Genomic DNA, 20,343 nt, shown 5'->3' on the forward strand with positions numbered 1-20,343 from the left:
TTTTTTTTTTTTTTTTGGAAGTGGTATGCCATGATACCTTCATAGTCACAAGACAGAGGAAGAGAAAAAGCATTACCAGAATTTTTTGGATAAGCTACCTTACATACTGTTCATATGTATTTGTAGCATTTACTTCTGAAAAATTGGTAGCAGAATTTGGATTTAGGTATAATAAAGCTTGATGATGAGCTCATTTGAGCTACTGTATTCCATATATGTGACCAGATTTTCATCAAATCATACTTTTTTTAGCTCACCAGATAGAGCCAGTAGTATCCATTTTAAAGTCACAGTACAGTATCATATTTTCATTAGCTTGTATACAAGATATACTGGTACAGGTTATGGTTATTAGGGACCTAACTGGGAGTCAGACTGTAGTGCAAAGATCAGATACAGTAATGCTGACTCTGCAGTACAGTACTGTACTATGAAGCTAACAGTGAAACTATAGATGCGTTCCATGTTGTTCCTCATGTTATACCAACAATTATTCATATACAGATACCACCCTACTTTAAAACGAATTACGTTCCGGATGGCCGTTTGCATGTTGAATTGTTTGTTAGTTGGTTACTGTACTCTTCATGCCTATTAAAGTACAGTAATGTACATTTTTTCACCTTAAAACACAATGCATTATACATACAGTACTATATGTACAGAATAGGTGAGCAAAATATAATTTGAACTTACAGGTGGCAAATTGGAGCACTCTGAACACAGTTTTAATTTGCGATCCCATTTGTTTGTGTCTCTGAATGTTTGTAAGTTGAATGTTCGTAAGTAGAGTGGTGTCTGTAATGTAATAACTTGTATAAATGTTGTGTTATGTAAAGTAGTATGTAAAGATAGTGTGTGCAAAATAAAGTATGCATGCTTACTTTAAATATATATTTTAATGATAAAGGTAAAGGACAAATGGCACTGCACTGTTTGCTCTGTTAGATAGTCATATAAAATATATACGTACAGTATGTGTATATGTGTATATATATATATATATATATATATATATATATATATATATATATATATATATATATATATATATAGTGTATATATATATATATATATATATATACAGGCAGTCCCCGGTTTATGGTGGGGTTCCGTTCGGCAGCGCTCTGTAACCTAAAAACGGCGTAAACCGGAATATCATAATAATAATGGGAATAAATGGCACTTATGGTGCTGTAAAACCGGATTGCGGTGCCGTAAAACCACTAATAGCGCCTTAAAATCAGGTTAACGGTACCTTGAGCCAAGTGCCTTAAAGTCGGAACGCCATAACCCAACACCGCCGTAACCCGGGGACTGCCTGTATATATATATATATATATATATATATATATATATACTGTGTGTTTATATATACTTGTGTGTGTAATAGTATTTTCTTGTTTGAGTGCAATTGTGTATATGCTCAAAATACATGAAATTATGGTATATTTCACAGTTGCTTACTGATCTTAGTATTAGGCAGAGGAAAATGGGTTCAATCATGCTCAGCAAACTAGCTATAAATTGTAGAGGTACAGGTCCTGGAAAAGGCTTTGTAGAAACAATAGGGCCTGCAGCCTGTCTGGAAGCTGTTGATGGAAGCCAACAAATGTAGTACAGTATATTTTTTTCCTTCGTAGCTCATGTTAAGTTTTTAGATTTTAAGTTTAATATTGGATACAAAAGATATTTTAGAAATTGAAATTATCATTATTTCTGAAATGCTTCATATTCTAATCATTTAAATGCATTTAATTATTTAAACTTCCATGACATTGCTTTTTTTATGATTTAAAGAAATTCTTATTTGGGATTACACATTTTATTTATAATACCAATTTAAGTTTGTAAAAATTAGAAATGTCACAATTTTTTTATATAAATAGATAAACCCCCCAAAGTCAAGTGTGTTATGCTGCCCAATAACTCCCAGCAATATCTTGTTTTAAACATTAGTATTTTTGGCTATTTAAAACAGGAATTAGACATCAACAAAGATGGAACTGTTACACCAAAGGAATTCAAAGAAAAAATGGAACAGCAAAAGAATTATACTACGTAAGTATTTTTAAAAGTTGAATGTACTCTTAGGTGGTCTTACATTTCATTTGCTATATAGCTTACTTATCATATTCCATGTTACAGAAAACAATATACAGTTTTTGGAGCAAAGTTTGTTTTTTTTGTGGTAGTACAAACCCATCACTTATGGCTGCCCTCAGGTGTTCCAGCCTCCTTTCTCAGCATGCTAAAAAAATTTAAGACTCCAATGTACCATCTGTACATCAGGGATCCCAAAGTCTCTATTGAGAGAAAATGGGCATTCCAAGTTTTGTCTAGTGACATTGCAAGCTCTGTGGGGTTGTGAGGAAGCAAACTACTTCATGAAGTAATGGTTTGTACCAAAGAAATTAATTTTGATTTTTAACAAAAAACACATCACTTCATGACTGCAGAAGGACTGAATTATTTGTGGCCCAAATCCTTACTCCACATCTGCAGTATATGAATAAGTACCCAAGTTTATAACAGTGTACTACAAGTGACCAAGATTAGGAGGAAGATGAGTCTTATTCAGGAGCATGTTCTCCTTTTTGAGAGTGATTTTATGAGTCATGTTACAAAAATAAAACAAGTCAAAGAAAATGTGAGTCAGAACCCAAAGGTAAAATTGAGATCCCTGTGATATCTCTGAGAAAGATGCTAATGGACAGCACTTGTGAGGGAGGGTGCTTAGGAGGTCAACCAGAAGGGTGAGGAGGTCAGGAACCAGGTTTGATGTAGCTAAAGTTGGGCTAAGGGTCGTGTAGAGAATGCTGGACTATGCAATTTGTCTAATTGAAGAAAAGGATGGAAATGCATACCCCTCCAGATTGTCCCATTGAATTGTAAAAGCATCATTTCCCTGTATAGTGTAGGGTTGTTGTGCAGAATAGTAGTTTGGAAGCTTGTGATCAAGGCTGGTGGCCAACTGGTCTAATAAGGGAATTCCCACTGCTTTCATTATTGCAGACCTCAGAGTGCAAGAACCCCTTGGCTTGAAGCTTGTTGTCTAATCTGCTTAACATTTCAGCTGCTACTTGTACTTTCCTCCCCAGGATGTATCACAGAATTTGAGTGGTATTGTAATCCTCTGTGTACAACAAAATCTACATATGTGATAAGGCATTGTGGTGGAATTGTACAATACTACTTACCATCTTGTTGGACAGGTAGCTCTCTAATGTTTGCAGGGGTAGTTTTACTGTCCTCAGCTTTGTAAAATTTGTACCCATGCCCTTATCTTTTTGCAACCAGAGGCCTAAGGTCATCAATTCCTGTAGATGGGTGCCCCAACCTTCCTTTGAAAATTTCAGGGAGTAGCTAAAGAATCGAAATAGAAAGCACTAAGTACCTAAGTTTGAACCATTAGGAGACAGAGGAACCCCTACTTACAGGTTCCTTGCATTGAGCCACCAAGCTAAGTTTGTTAGAACCCTAACAGAGGGAAGTATAGGGAGGTTGTCTGTCAGGTTAGTTCTAGTCCAGAGATCTTAGTCTGAAACAGCTGTAGGGACCTAAGTCTTGTTGTAGCTCAGGTGGCTTAGCAACTTATGACACAAATTTGCAGGAGGCATGAGGTCTTTAGGACCTTTGTAAGAGAGTATGAAACTTTCGTTTATCCTAGATTGTGGGTCATTCCAGAATGTCAATGCATTTAGTTCCATTTCCAGATAAATTGCCTCTTTTGCTGTTGTCAGGTTGTATGTGTCCAGTTGATGATGAAGCCCAGGTGTTGGCATAGATTGTTGAAGTAACTGAGGTGTCTCCAAAGTTCAGTGGAGAAGGATGCCATGATCAACCAATCATCAGGGTACCTCAAAGCCTGATGACTCTGATGAGCCAGACAATAACCATGGCCAAACCTGGGTGGTTGTGGGTAGCCCAAAACAAATAACCTTGAACTTGAAGACCTTCCTTGCTACAGTATACAAAGCAGAGTAATATCCTTAAAATCTATGTTGAATTGAACTTGAAAGTACCCATCTTTCAAGTCTAGGATGCTAAAAAATTGCCCTTCCAAATAGTTGTGGCAAGCTTTTGCCATCTGCTTCTGGGACACCTGAGGAACCAGTTGCACTTGCGTACCTAAAAGGATTGGGAGATCTTTCCTTTTATATGCAGTTTACTGTGTCTGGGAATTTGTGCATGTGCATGAAACGATTTGTGGTGAAACAAAAATTTTAAGGTTTTTAGATATAAACCATGGTCTGACAAGACTCACTTCATTATGCAAAGGACAATTTGTTAAACATTTACCAAGAAGAGGAGTTTGTTCTTTTAGGGTTTGAGATAACCCTTTTAAGTGAGTTTACTTCCCAAATATCCCAGTCACTTCATTTGGCATGAAGCATCACTCTCATAATGATTTGTTTTCATCCAGCTAGGGGAAGGGAGGAGACCTATTTTTAACTTTAAGCATTATCACCAATTTACTAAAAAATTTAGGATCACTTAGTGCTAGGATTTTGCTTAGATGGTTGTAGCTTGGTATGGTTTGACCCAGAAGCTTGGAAATTACCCTATATTGAATGGATATCTGTTTTTATATTAAGAAGGATAAGTTAAAGTCAGGATCCAAAGTCCCAACTGGGAAGTCTGTAGAGTAAAATTATATATTATAGATGAGATGAAAATGAAATAGTGAGTGATAGGAAGGAGTTTACGTTCCCTATCTTGTAGCTGCCAAAAGCCCAGAGAAATCATTTTGAGGTATTTGTGGGAGATGTCTTAGAAGAGATTGTGGCTGTCATCTCCAGTTAGCTATGCATTTGGTCAACTATAATGTTGACTTTAAATAAGGTTTATTTACTTCAGTGATTTTCTAGAAGGCCATTGTGTTCTGGAGACTGAGCAATGAAGAACTGAAGAGGTTATGAACAAGCATTGGAAGGAAGGTCTGCTGGCAGACTTGATGATCAGGATGTGTCATTTCAGGGCTGTACAGGGGTACAGAAGTGTATCCTTTCTGTCAAATCCTACCAGTCTCAGAGAAAATATTTTAGGTTGAGGAAAATCTTGCAGGATAAAACAGAGTTCTTTGATCAGCTGTACAACTTTGGGAAAAACAAAGAAACACCTCAGAATGGGAAAAGCAAAGGAACACCTCAGAATTGAAGTCAGCTACAATGATTATGGTAAACCTACAAAAGCATCCTGCCTAAACATTTACAAGTTCCATTTTGGATACAGGCTTCTGACAGGACACCATAAAACACAAAACTGCTGGCATAGAATTGAACTCTGGAAGAAAAATAGTCGCAGAAAATCCTTAAATAATACGTAAGTAGTGGTATTATTATTAGTTGGTATAACAAGACCACTGAGTTTAACTACTTGATTCTTATATAGCTGGTCAATATATAGTGGTTTGACAGAGAAAAGATACAAACTTCCCATGAAAAAATCAAGAAATGACAAGGAAGTAGGAGTGAGTGAAATTTTATACAAAAATTTGAGATTAGTGCTTTATACTGAATATGGAGCAAGTAAGAGATTTGGGAGGTTTACTTTATTTGAAGGGGATTTATTAGTCCATAATAGAACATTTTCCTGTGCTTGTCCCCTGGAAATCCAAATAATTTCTAGGTAAGGCAATGATTTTTTATGAGTACAGTATACATACTTTATAATTTTAATAATTCTGATCTTTTGCAGTTGTGTATGTCATCTAAGGTCAGAGTTTTATTCATGTAATATCTGAAAACTAAAGAAGAAATCAGTTGACAAGCTTTTAATTAGTAAATGAAAATTTTGAATGAGTCCTCAGAAAACAATGAATTTGATTCCAACTTGTCAAGGGAATGTAAGATTTGATGAGCAAGAATAATAACCAGAAATATATCTAATTCCTTCCCATATTATTCCAGAGAGGAAATCAACTTCCTTTTGATGTGCTGTGACACTAACCATGATGGAAAAATTGACTATGTGGAGTTCACTGAACGCTTCCATAATCCTGCTAAAGATATCGGCTTCAACTTGGCTGTCCTGCTCACCAACCTTTCTGAACACATGCCAAATGACCCACGCCTTGCAAGATTCCTTGAGGTAAGAATTTCTTGGGTTTATATATGATTAGCTTTTGTTATACTCTACACGCTGTAGAGAGAAGGACTTATAAAATAAATTTTGCTTAGTTCAATTATTCTTAAGAATATTACCAAACCTAGTGGTTTGCTATTAGTTTTTCTATACAGGGTATTAGTGTAGATTGCATGAAAGTTGTGCAGTAATTCCACTTTTGCATATATGGGTGCTCTTGTTCATATGGTTACAAATATTAGCATTAAATTTAAATACAAATTACCAATGCAATTTCATGCAACTTTTGTAATCACATCCACAGAAAACTGCATACTTCATAATTTTTATTAGAATAGCACCCTTAAATACTATATAAACAAATAATATTACAATATAACATATTCAACATTGCTTTCATGACTAAAATCATTGCTACTTCGTCCATGTTTTGGTTTCAGAAATATAACAGAAAGCATCAGACATTACAGCTATTTTGAGAATAATAAAATATCTAAATATACTATACCTGTACAACAAAAATTATAGTAGCATATTTTGTATTGCACTGTGCTCACAAAAGAATAGAAATAAGAATGTTTTTGGTAGTGTAGCCACTGTAACTCTAAGGACTCATACCAGCTACCAAAAATAGCTTTTCCTACGTCAAAACCTGTTTTTTATGCCGATTCTTGCCTTATAACAAAATAAATGATTTGAATTATTCCTGAAGGTAGTGCTAGTATAAAATGGTTTAACCCAACCCCATCGGTTTACATATGCCTGGTCTTGCATTCAGGAGCTATCCAGACACACACACAAAAGGAAGAAGAACCTCATTTGGCCTGGTAGTTAAGTTATTCCTTGTGTAACTTTCAAGCAAGCAACAACTTGCTGCCCTTGTTCCTGATAATTCTTGATTTTGCACTCTTGTTTTTTCATGTTTACTGCTTCATCCGTATATCTATACTGAATTCAGCATTCATCCCTTGTTAATGGTTTGTGCATAGTTCTCCCAAATTCTTTAAGCATCTTGTATATTTTTCCTTCATTGGCTGGAAGACATTCTCATAATTTTAGCTAAGGGTTAATGTTAATTAAGAGCACTTTTGACTGGATTTTTGGAGGGGTTCAGCCAGACATCTACGGTAATTTCTTCCACAAAAAGGACCACGAAGAAGTACGTTTTACTTGTATTAGTATTGCTGTAAAAGACTGGGTGTTGCAATCTTTTCCTTTACTGTTTTTTTGTTCCATAATTCTTCAGGCTTCGAAGACAGGAGGTCATATTTTTGCAGTTTCATGATTTATACTAGTAATCATCTTTAATTTCCTTGACAGTCTGTAGGAGACTTACCCTTTTTGTGACCCTTTTAATGTGTAGCTGCAGTCAAAAAGCCCCTTCACTGTCCTCTGCATATGTATAGTCAGCGAGTTTATCAATGTCCTTGTCAGGATAGACGAGACAGTTAAATGGGCATTACAAGGCATTCTATACCAGAGTAACTCATGAAGCTAGTGATGTTACTCTGTCCCAAGATTAGATCTGGAATGAAGAGAATAGCAGGTAAATCAGAAGAACCCAAGAAAAATGTTGGGTCCATCAAGGATCAGTACTGAGCTATTTGCTGTTTATCATATTAATGGCCTTTTTGACTTGCAAGCATTCCAGCTGTTTTGGATTACACAAAGTATGAATCTGTACATCCTCTCCCTACATGCAGTATGGTCAGGTTAGGGATGTTCAAATCCCAAACAACCAGCTAATACTAACAAATATCTCCATATAGCTCACTGAGTAAGAGAAATTCCTACAATTTAACAACACTTCTTTAGTTTGTACATGAGTTTGGAAGTGATGGACTTTTACCTGAAGGCTTTCTCAGCAGAACCTCAGAGGCAATGGCTCTTCAGTGAGGACTACCAGGTTAACATCTAAGCCTTGCAGATCTCCCTTTACCTGTGCCAGGCAAAGTGTAACTCTTCGTATGGTTGTAGTGAAAGTAGATTTGACTTCATCAGTACCATTTTCTCAGATAGGCAGCTTTGTTGTTCAATGGCATAAGTTTTCAGTCTCAGCCAGGGAGGTTGCAAGTCCATACTTCCTCATATTTTGATGGACTTGACTTACCGGCAGTTTCCTCTATGGATCCAAGGAAGTTATTTTGATAAGGCAGTTCACAGGACCTCTTAAAATGCCCCAAATAGAATCTCTTGTCAGTCAAAAGTTGTTGTACAGAGTCCACACTAGTGCTTAGTTCAGACATCCTTGATCTTCTTGTTGGAGATGTTTTTTCTTTTACATTGTGAGATTTCGAGATGAGTAATTGAATTGCACACTCTCTGGAAGAGAGTAACTTATCAAGAATTGGAATAGATAAGTCTGTTCTTGCAACAAACCTTATCACCAAAGGATACCAGGTAGTGGTTACTGAGTCACTGTATACTTTGCCTTTCTGTCACTCATATACCATGCCTGAGTTGAACATGACCCCTTTCTTTGTCCTACCAGAACAGTATCTGTTTCACTGGAGAACCGAGAGCTCCAGGAGAGGTGTACCTCCAGTTTTTCTTACCCTAATGACTTATAATGACTTATCAGGAAGTAAGTAATGAACCAGAAATTCCATTCATTTTAGCTAACATAAGTTATTTTATGGACATTAGGAATTTGGGGATATGGGGTCTTAACTTCTTTACTTTACAAATGGACGCTGATGTATTTTTTGCGTTAGGCTTGCTTGTATCTCATGAATCAGTAGGCAGCTTGGTGCTGTTTTCTTGCTTCATTTTAAGAGGGACTGAGGTATCTAAGACAATTTTGTGGAACACAAGAGGGCTAATTATAGGTAATGGATTTGTATGAATAAATTAGTTTTTGAAAAAAATGTGTACTTTAGTATGTACCATCTGTGCTCTGACTCGATTATTATCATCAACAGTTTTACAGCGGCTTTTCCCTTTAAGGGCTTACGAGTGAAGTGACTTCTCTTGATGCTTATCTGTCTTCTTTAGTTCCTGCCTGAATTCCTATCTGTGCCCCTTCTTACATAATTTCCTGGGCCTTCCTGCAGCTCTTCTTTTTGCTACTTTCACATTTACTGTTTTTTCTGATTGTTCCTCATCTCTTCTTATCACATATCCAAAGCACCTCAAGCTACTCTCCAGCTGCTGGAAACCACATTTTTCCGTAACATCCAGTCACACTTTCTACACCAGTGCCAGTGTGTTTTTGCACAGATTAGTACATGTCTTATTCATGCATAAGTTACTGCTCTGTTTTACTAGCTAGCAGAGTAGAAAATCCCATTCCACTTCATTCAAGCTGTTTCTGCTGATAAGCTTACTGCTTTGCCACCGAATGTGCATATCCCAGTTCAGCAGGAATTTTCTTCCTTTTCCAAGGCTTGCCCTTCTTGCACAACATGGTGCTCCTCATCCCTCTCTTCCCCATTTGCTCTTATAAATTTTAGGCTTAAACTTCTTCCATTACTATAGTGACAAGTGTTCTGACTATTCTTATAATTCACATTTTATTGGTACATACATAAGAACATATCCATATATAAGTTCCAAGTTCCCATTATGGTACTGTATATAATTATTCTCACAGTGCTTTTGTGTTAATTTCCACTTATAATAATTTAATTTTTAATATGTGGTCTCTGTTGATCAGTTATTAATCCATCTAATCCTACAGACTGCTGGTTCTGTCCTAAATTACTTTGAGCCTTTCTTGGGTCGCATTGAAATCATGGGTAGTTCAAAGCGCATTGAACGTGTCTACTTTGAGATTAAGGAAGAGAACATTGATCAGTGGGAAAAGCCTCAGATCAAGGACTCCAAGAGGAACTTCTTCTTTGATGTGGTGACTGAGGGAGACAAAGAGAAACTTGAAGCCTTTGTTAACTTCTGTGAGGATGCCATCTTTGAGATGCAGCATGCTGCAGCTCTGATGGAGGAAGAAGATGATGCTATGGCAAAGAAAGCAGCAGCTGATGGTCTCAAATATCTGAGTGAAGAAGAGGAAGAAAAGTGAGTAGAGCTATTGATGTTTAGTAGTTTTTTTTTTCTCATTGCAATCATGGGTTACATTTTCTGTTGGAGTTTTGTAATAGAAATTTACGCAGGATTTAAGCATTTTTCGCCCTGATATCTGACCACATTTTTTTTTTATTTGAAAGATGCATATCATCATAAGTAGTAAGAATAAGTATAAATGAAAACAGACATTTTATCAGCTACTTGCTTTTACATGGACTATATCATCATCAGGATTATGAGAATTTGTAAATAAACAAATTGTCTAATACAGTATATTGGGAGTGTATGTCTGTTAAATTTATAAAATCAGTATTAAGAATAAAATTTTAGTGACATTATACAGTATTAATGGAAAGGAAATGAACACAGAACAGTAATCAAAAACTAAAGCTAAAGGAAAGGCCTTATATAGGGCAATTAACAAGCTATCAACAAACTTCACAAGTAAACTACACTAATTGGAAGTTTGTGTGAGCTGTATTTTGGTTGTAAGAAGAATGTGGGAAAACACTTGTTAAGATTAAGTTTTGGCTGAGACTGCTGAGAACTGAAAAGAAAATTAGATTTTAACACTGGGTGCTCTGTCGTCTTGAATGTTTGTCTCATAGTTGTAAAGAACTGATTACTGTACTCCAAACCATCATTTCCTACAGTTAGGGAACGCTTGTCAGAAGACTGTCCTGTATTAAAGAGTAACCTCTCTTTACATAGCAGTGCTAAAGGTTCTTTGCATAATCTCATTTGTCCCCAGCTACATTACTCAGCATTTTGGTTTTCAGCAGTTACTCTTAGTCTTCCCATCTAGCTGTCCAGCTTCTCTGACTTTGCCCTGCTCTAATTTTCACTTCTAATTCAAGAATAACTCTAAGGTGAAATAAATGAGATTATGAATGTAACTAGTGGCTACTTAACTACTTTAGAATAATAATAATAATAATAATAATAATAATAATAATAATAATAATAATAATAATAATAATAATAATAATACAGTATTATTATTATTATTATTATTATTATTATTATTATTATTATTATTATTATTATTATTATTATTATTATTATTCAGAAGATGAAACCTATTCATATGGAACAAGTCCACAGGGGCCACTGATTTGAAATTCAAGCTTCCAAAGAATATGGTGTTCATTAGGAAGAGGTAAGAGGAGGTAAAGGGAAATACAAAGAGCTCACTTATTAAACAATAAAAAATAAATCAATAAATAGATAAAAATGTATTAAAATGAGAGGAGGATAATATTAGGGTAATAATGCAGTGCATCCTTGCTTGAACTTCCGAAGTTCCAATTTCACGACATCCTCTGGGAAGCTTTTCCACAGTCCAACGGTGTGAGGAATAAAGGACCTCTGGAACTGAGAAGTTCGACAGCGATGCACATTTACTGCATATTGGTGCTGCTGTTCAGCAAATCTGGTTGCTCTCGGCAGGTAAAGGGGATCAGGGATCAATTGTGAATGTGAAAGATCTCTGTTGAAATACAGCTTATGAAAAAGTGACAGAGAAGACCATCCATCGATGGTTCAAGTCATAATTTCTAGTATTAGGAAACGGAGACCTGCCACTACAAACCACTCTGTCTAAAAGAGATAAATCTCTGGCAGAAGCAGACGTCCACACCGGAGAACAGCATTCTAGTAAAGGAAGTACAAATGACCTAAAACAGGTTGCGTTGATTTTATCACTGTTATAAATATATGAGGCCTTACAAACAATACCTAACTTTTGTGTGGCATTTGCTGAAACTTTCATGAGATGTTTCTCAACAGTCAGCTGAGTCAAAAGTTACACCTAGAATAGTTAACTCTTCAGACTCATTCCGCAAAGTTCCATCCACCACGTGTTGAATTTGGTCCGTTTGTCATGGTAGGCTCTTCTACATGTATCATCAAACCATGGCTGGTCATTTGTCCTAAATTTGATGACCTTTCTAGGGACATATCTTATTAAAATAGCCATGAGCATTTCATTTAACTTCTTGGGATCAGGATCTAATATAGCATCTGAAATATTAAGTGCTTGACTAGCTTCAATAGTGCGGTCCCAGTTGGCTCTGGATTTTAGCCAGACCATTTCTCCAATGGTGGCACTGGGAATATACTGATTGACAGATATGTCCATCGCAGTGGCACAATGATCAGAAGTGCCTATATATTCACAGACTTTGGACTTCACAATAGCTGGAACATCTGTGAATATGAGGCCTATTCTATTGTACCAGAAATATGTGTGGGTTCCTCGATTAGCTGGACAGAATCGGAGGATACACAAAACTTAAGAGCAGACTGGCAATGTTGATCTGTGGAATTTGAATTTAGCCACTCCAGTGTCTCTGAATATACTTTTTCCTTTTTTAATAAGTGGTACCTCTTATGTATTTCCCTTAACTTCCTCTTGTTTCTTCCTAATGAACACCATGTTCTTTGGTAGCTTGAACTTCAAGTCAATGACCCCTGTGTGCTTGTTCTATATGAATAGGTTTCATCTACTGAATAATAATAATAGTATGTTCATTCACTGGGTCATTTTTCCATAAAATGTCAAACTGAGGTTTTTACGTTGAACTTGACCTTTGTTTATGCGTGTAATGCCTCCTAATACTGTACAGTATTTATTTTCATTGAAAATGAAGAAAATAGTTTTCATTTTATCCCCCAGTTTTTCTATTTCTCCATCAAATGTGGTTTTCTGGAATGATTTAATTTTATCATGATTTGAACTGAAAAAATATGCGCCATTTTATAAAGCTTGCCAGTAACTTTCCATATCTTGTCTTGAAAAGTACATAATTTCTCTCTTCCCTCTTTGCCAAGGACTGGTATGGATCTGATCAAGTCAAAGATTAGTGGTGTCAAGGATCACATTTTGGAAGGACTGTCTGTTTTCGCTCCCTCAAATGTAAAGAAAAAGATTAAGGAAATGAAACAAATGTCATCGAGTGAATTGGCTGTTGGGTTCTGCAAGTTGCTTTTCCTGTTGATGTACCACAGTGCTTTCGGAGTTTGTTACGTACTTCACAAAGTTTGGATTGCTATCATGGGACTGATGCAAGGACCTCCTACTGAGAAGGTAATATACAGTACAATACTTACAGGCAATCCCCGGTTTACGACGGGGGTTCTGTTCCTACACCGCATTGTAAGCCGAAAATCGTTGTAAACTGAAAAATTGTCGAAAATCATCAAAAATCCAAAGAAAACCTTACTTTTAATGCATTGGGTGCATTGAAAATGATGTAAACTGCATTTTTATTGAGTTTTTCATCAAAAAACCTCCAAATTTTTATTATTCTGCCGTTTTGGAGCCATATTTCTTCCGTCGGATTGGCGTATGACGCGTCGTAACCCTGGAACATGTGTCATAAACCAGGAAATAATTTCTGATGAATATATCTGAAAAGCATCGTAACCTCGGAATGTCGTAAGCTGGACCCGTCGTAAACCAGGGACTGCCTGTATTGATTTTCTTCTCTGTTATGGTTAAGGACAGATTATATTTTATCAGTTGTAAACTTTTCTCTCCTACAGAAAGATATTTTACCATTCAAAATGAAATATTTTTCAAAACTTAGAATAAACACTTTGAACATTTATTCTTTAATGTTGTGAACTTTATCATTGAAAGATTATTTGAAAAATTTATTTTGAATTCATATCACTTACCAGCATATCAGATGTTTAGACTCATAATGCATATCTTCAGATGTAAAGAAGCAAAATGAACCTTACTAGAAGACAATTATTTTGAGCTTTTATTGTCGTCTTTGTTATGAATTTCAGGATTGAAATACTGGGCCTCTTGAGTTTTTCATTTTTAAACTGTTTTGAATTTTGAATTTGTTTGAAATTTTGAAGGAATTTACAGTGCTTTTATTTTAACTTTAATGTCTCCACAATTGCATTCATATGTAACGATAAATGTTCACAAAATTTAGCAGTAAGTTATAAAATTTTGTAAACAGCATCTGGAGTAAAATACTTGTTGTGTTTGATTTAATATTTGACACACTTTTTGCAGTGAAAGGCTTAGAAGTTATTATTCTTTGGTGATCAAGGGAGTTTATTTTTTTTACTAGAAAGAGTTCAGTGGCCTCAGGGTCATGGAAATACAGTGGTGATTAAGTTATTATGTGTACAGGGTGCAGCAAAGGAAGAGGAGAAATCAGGACCTCTAGTTCCATTAGCCATACCAGCATTACCAGAGCCGGAGGCTGAAGCACCTCCTCCTGAAGAAGAAGAACCAAAAGCTGAAGAAGAGTAAGTAATGTTTTTGACATTTTATAAGTAAATTGTTTTGAATGGTAAAGTGCTTCAAATGTTTCATGATATTAAATGACGAAGATAGAGAGAGAGAGAGAGAGAGAGAGAGAGAGAGAGAGGGTGGAATCAAATGGTTGTGTGGTTTTAATTCTTTTTGTCTTTGAACTTTTTTAATACAATACCATTATGATTAGTAAATTTAAAAAATGCACAGTATGTTTCCATCCCAGTTTAAATGACCCCATAAATGTGTAATAATATTAGAATGGAGGTGAAAATGATCATTTTCTTTTTAATAGAATGGAGCAAGTAAGGGAATGTTTATGCAAGACATTAAATGCAGTGAATATGGTCAACTGAACTAATAGTTAAATGAATGGCAGAACCAATGAATAGAATAGTAATTTAAAGTTAAACTGTAGAATTTTTGTTCAGTGATGAGTAAAACGAAGTACATGAGAACATTTTTAAAACTTTATATAAGTTAAGATCATTGTTATTTGTCTATAGTGATAATGTGTGTATTTTTATGAATTTAATGTTATGTGTTATATGTTAACGTGATATGTTTAAAGCAGTAGCATGAAATCAGTAAATATGTAATCCGTCTATATCTTAGAGCCTAATTAAACTAACGCTTGGTAATCTGAACTATATATTTCACTATGTTCGCATTCATCAGTAGTTGTGGAAGTAACAGTGATGTGGTGAAACGCGTTGACTTTCAAAATTCGCATAATTATGTGGATCAACATTTTCCTATTAGGACACAAGTTTTGGTAGACCAATTATTGAGTCCACACCTTTCCACACACATAAATATTCACAATATTCTGTATATAAATGAGTATTGGCCAGAGGGAAAGTAAAGAATTTTGTGGTTTCACGGAGAAATTGTTTTTTTTGGCAATTTGAATGGTGCGGTATAGTGTTTGTCAAGCCTGTCAATGGAAGACAGAAGTGGCATTGGTTTTACTATTCAGTGGAGTGGCTGTGTGGTATCCCAAGCCCATGTTTACTTTTTAATTTTGATTTTGCTGTTTGTTTTTCTTTTTTCTTGCATTTTGGTGTATTGCCTATTTTTTCTCTCCTCATTCATTGCCTATAATTTACAGTCCTTGCATATAATTTTTGGTCTTGCTTTTGGCCTATTTTTCAAGTTTTTATCTTTTGTTTGTTTTTACCTGGTGATGAATTTTCCTTCATGTTTTTGTATTTCTCACTCTTCACGTGATTGGTCTGTAATTTTTTCTTGACATTTGTGTGATATACTCATACACACCTATTTACATAAAGAACCATGATGATCCAAACTGACTTTCCATAAGTCAAGGAATATATAGTAAAATACGTTGTTTTATACTTAGGGGATATACTTCAGACAGCACAGATCTCTGTTGAGTAGCAGAGCACAGGAGGTACAAAACATTTTGCTGTACTATTTTTCAAGCTCTGATAAAATCTATATCAGTGTAGAATAAGGATGATGGTCATCCAGACTTTGTCAATTCTGAAAGTGTTAAGTAGAGCATATCTGGCATTATTATTTGTTAGTCAGTTGAAAGATTACTTTTTTGCACATTGAATATGAATATGTATGATTCAACATTTTCTTGTGACTTAATAAAAGAACATATTTATTTGACAAGCATTGCATATGCTGCATAATTTCTATAGTTTTTGCTCAGCACATCAGTATCTTTATTTAATTTCCTTGTTTGTAGAAACAGCCCATATATGTTAGTTAATTTTGCAATTTGCAATTTTTCTCATTTGGCTTATTTCCTTTTCCATATTAATGTAAGGGTAACTGGGAACTTAAGCAGGAGAGAATACTTAACAAGAAATATATTTGTATGCTTAAGCTTAAACCACCTGCAAGAAATATATCTTACATGCTCAGCCATCCTATTTATGTTCTCTGGTAAAATCTCACTGCTACTACTGTACTAGTACTACCACCATAGGGTGAGATACTAAGCAGAAGAAACAAAGAGACTGTACTAATCAGCCCACATTAGGTTTAAATTTGTAAAGAAAATAAGATAAAAATGTGGAGCTGTAACTTCTCTTTCTTAAACTGAAGATAACAGAGAACTTTAAGAACAGACATGGTTGAAAGTTATGCACCCTAATTTGAAAGTTAAGAAATGAAGAACCTATTAAAATGATTGACTTATATCATATTTCCTGACAGTATCTTATGAAAGTCAAGCTTAGCAAGCTCATAAGTATCTTTGAGAAAGTGAAGATTGAAGATATCTTGCAAAAAAAAAAATCAGTGATAAAGTTAAAATCAAGTAGCTCTTGTGACCATCATTTGAAATACTATCCACAAAAAAAGGGCAGTTCTGGACAATATTTTGTTAGTTAAAAACTTAGGGTTTACTACAAAGCAGGTATGAAATTTATAATGAAACCATTGAACTGCAAGTTTTGCTTGCTAGTATTTTTTTTATGATACATGGTAGGTAGATATTTTCACTCCAGATTGAGTGAGCTTGCAAATAAGCTTTACAAGTAGATGAAGGAATTTTTTTAAAGTGCAGAACTGAGTACAACTGAGTACCCCAACAGGTGGTATTAGAGGTTTCAGTAAGGTCATGGATGAAAAGGAGGAAAAAGGTAATGAAGAAAAGACCCATTTGCAGCATAATAAGAAGTTTAAAATTATGTTTATGTAATGTACTGTAATGTGATTTGATGAACCGAAGACAACAGAGCTGACAGAGAAGGTAAAAACCATTTTACAGAGAGGACTATGGTCACATGGGTAAAAGACAATTAAGTTTTTTCCTATCCCTTTTAATTTTTCTTCATTCACACTACAGTATGCACATTTTTAGAGTGCATACTGTATATGGATTGTATAATTATGTCCAACTGACTAACAGCATTCCCTTGTTTCCTTCACTTTCTGTCTTCCAGTCCTTCATCTAATGAGACTGGTAGAATTTCTTGAGTTCTTACCCTACATAAAAATCATTAATAGTTTGCTGGTAGAATTCCTTGAGTTCTTACCCTGCATAAAAATCATTAATGGTTTAGGGCTGTTACTGCTGGTAGGTACAAGGAAAAGGTAAAATACAAAAGCTGGGTAATTTTGCTTAGTACTCCCCTGACTGCTTTTGTTCTCTTGTAAGCCTATGCAATTCAAGCTTCATAAGGAATCAGTACAGTGAAGGTCGTTGAGATTACATAATCTTCAGCCTTTTCTTTGTCTGTTCCTGTTAATTGCCTCTGTACTTTTAGGTGATCCATTTGAGTGCAATATTATTACATTGGTTGGCTTGTCTTGATTTAGCTGAAGATCAAAAGTATTTTCGTTTGTTTTAAAAAACATCTGTCAAGGCAGTACATATTTCTTTCAACATCACTCGTTTGGGAATATGTAAAATGCTGTGCCTTTAACATTGAAGATGTACCACAAGTGAAAAACATCTTTCTTGAATTTTATTGAATTTTGCATCTCTTGGAACACCTAGCAATATGCTGAAGGTCCTACACTTGAATTATATGAGGTCTCTTTGTCCAGGTAAATGATATGCTGAAAGCTCAGCCTATAATGAAATGCATTTGACATAATTGCAGTATTTCTTCCCACAAAGTGAATGGGTGGATAATAAAAAAAAAATCCAGCAGTGTATTCACATGCCTGAGATCATATTTGACTAATTTCTGAATATAGAAATATATTTAAATAACCAAGTTTCCTCATTATATCCACTTCACCAACCTGTATTCCATCCAGTTATAGTTATAACCCAGTTATAACCCTACCCTCCCACTATTATTGAATTTGGTCAAGCTATAATCTGACCTGTATGATGCCCTAAATATCACTAGGCTATAAGAAAATACAGTATAACTTATTAGATTGATAGCCAGCATATAATTACACCACTGTATCAACTATGAATAGGGCTGGTGGTTACATTACATTAAATTGTGTCCACCATACATGATTATATAATGGGCTTAATTTAAAGTAAATGTTGCCAGATCCTATCTCAGTAACCAGCTTTTATCAGTCTAATATGAGTACTGTATGTTCCACCTCAGAGCTGGAACTGGTGCCATTCCTTTGGATATGCTGGGTGATGAGAAGGTGAAGCCAATCCTCGATGCTGTAATTGATCTGAAGAAGGAAGAAGTCACCATTGAGGAAGCCTTTGCTGCTACCAAGTTAGTCTTGTCTTTCCCCTTTGCGGATCCATAGTTCCCAGTTCTTGGCACTGCTGCTTCTGTGGTCTTTATTTTTATTTTTGGCTCCAAATTGAGTTGGCATGTATAGTTCTCCTTCTTTAGGGTTTTCCCTCTATTCGTTGATGTTGAGATTTGAGGCCTTCCAACTAATTCTCTAACTAAGATGTCTTTAGAAGTAATACAAGCACAAAGGATTATTTCAGGAAAATAATTAGTCAGGTCTGCTCAACCTTCATTACGTCACGTCAAGATAACAAAATCATTGTCCCCAATGATTCGGATCAGTGATATGTCATGAAGGGGAAATTTAAACCCCTAGGCTGACTCCACACTGTTTACTGACTGCAACTGCTTCTTTGATTTTTATTTTTTGTTATTTTTTTGTCGTTCACGACATTCTACTGCTTTTTTGTTATTTTTCTTAGAACTTTAGTTTTTTTTAAATCATTGTACATATATTTTAACTATGAAAGCTTAAGTGCATATGATACACTGGGCACTAATGATTCAGGTTTGAAATGTGTACTTTATTGACAGTTTGAAATGTCACCGTAATGCTGTAATTTTGTGTGGTACGGTACAGCTTATTTATGTAGGTCTCATGTTTTTTTTATTATTTTCAGGTTACGGATTCAGTTCCTCTTAAAAAATATAATGTAAATACTGTATAATTATTACACTTACTGGTAAATTACCAAAATTTAATGTATTTCCCCCTGTAATGATTTCATGGACAAATAGAAAGGACCAGGTTCTCTAGATTATTATGAAAAAGTTTATTTACTTTCTTCAATTTTTTTAAAATCAGTTGCTTTCAAAGGCTGACAGATGGATGTGACAGTCTTAAGCTTTTTCATCTGACATTCTTTAAGTGAATCATTTAAGTATGAAATTGAAAAAATTGTTCACCTGAAAATAATTACTGTGATAAGTAGAGGTAAATTTCTTCTTTGTTAACCTAGAGGACTGTTTGAATCTTAATGAAAGAGGGGGACTTTATTGAAAACTTGTACATTTCTCAGCATACCGTGATTTATTCAACTGTCCATAAGAACACCTCAGAATAGCTTTTACTAATTTTGTAACAAGTATTAAATTTTTGTAAATAAGATTTAACTTTTATATTTCTTTGTATATAATTTTTTAGAGCAGGAAAATAGCAGTGAATCTGTTTGGCATATAATGTATAGAAATATGGTAGAGGCTCTTTTTTTTTTTTTACTACATAATTACCTGTGTGCAACTCACATTTAGACAGCCAGTCCTGTAGCTGTCCTGCACCTTGATTTAATCAGTAGTAAAGTATGTACTGTATTGTGTTGTAATTTTTGTAATTGTAATCAAAGGCACAACTATTTGCATCAAGCATTTTTTTGTCTTAGTTTTGCTAGCTATTGATTTAGTCTGGTTTCAGGCATATGCTAATAAATAAGTAAAAGTTTGTTTACAATGAATTCATTTTGTGTTGCATATGCCTAGAAATTTACTTCAAAATGACTAAATCAAAAGTGCTCGATACCAGTAGGAAGGCGCCTTTGAATGTGGCGTGCCAGTTCTGTTATTTTCCATGTAAAGTATCACGCATTTGTGGATGGTAGCCTCACTCTTTTGTTATTATTGTTACTCCAGACCAGAGCCTGAACCAGCGCCAGAGGAGGAAACGTTAGTATCGAGAAACTTTCTGGTATTTGCTTTATTGCATTCCTCATTTACTTTTTTTAATTTTTTATTCATTTTAGCTATATGCGC

General features: G+C 35.0%; 1 protein-coding gene across 30 annotated transcripts in view; it reads left to right on the forward strand.

Moving 5' to 3' along the window:
* RyR (Ryanodine receptor) overlaps positions 1-20,343 on the forward strand; it is a 319,932-nt gene that overhangs the window by 279,848 nt on the left and 19,741 nt on the right. For 25 of the 30 annotated variants that reach the window (XM_067115198.1, XM_067115213.1, XM_067115200.1 and 22 more), the window contains 6 exons: positions 1,982-2,061; positions 5,913-6,093; positions 9,767-10,101; positions 12,943-13,198; positions 14,267-14,385; positions 18,451-18,573. In XM_067115198.1, coding sequence (XP_066971299.1) covers positions 1,982-2,061; positions 5,913-6,093; positions 9,767-10,101; positions 12,943-13,198; positions 14,267-14,385; positions 18,451-18,573 — 1,094 coding nt within the window. Of the gene's footprint in view, positions 1-1,981; positions 2,062-5,912; positions 6,094-9,766; positions 10,102-12,942; positions 13,199-14,266; positions 14,386-18,450; positions 18,574-20,223; positions 20,257-20,343 lie in introns of all 30 variants that reach the window. The other 5 variants (XM_067115211.1, XM_067115215.1, XM_067115216.1 and 2 more) reach the window with 1 other exon arrangement.

The sequence above is a fragment of the Macrobrachium rosenbergii genome, chromosome 13 (genome assembly GCF_040412425.1).
Source record: "Macrobrachium rosenbergii isolate ZJJX-2024 chromosome 13, ASM4041242v1, whole genome shotgun sequence".
Taxonomy (NCBI): Eukaryota; Metazoa; Arthropoda; class Malacostraca; order Decapoda; family Palaemonidae; genus Macrobrachium; species Macrobrachium rosenbergii.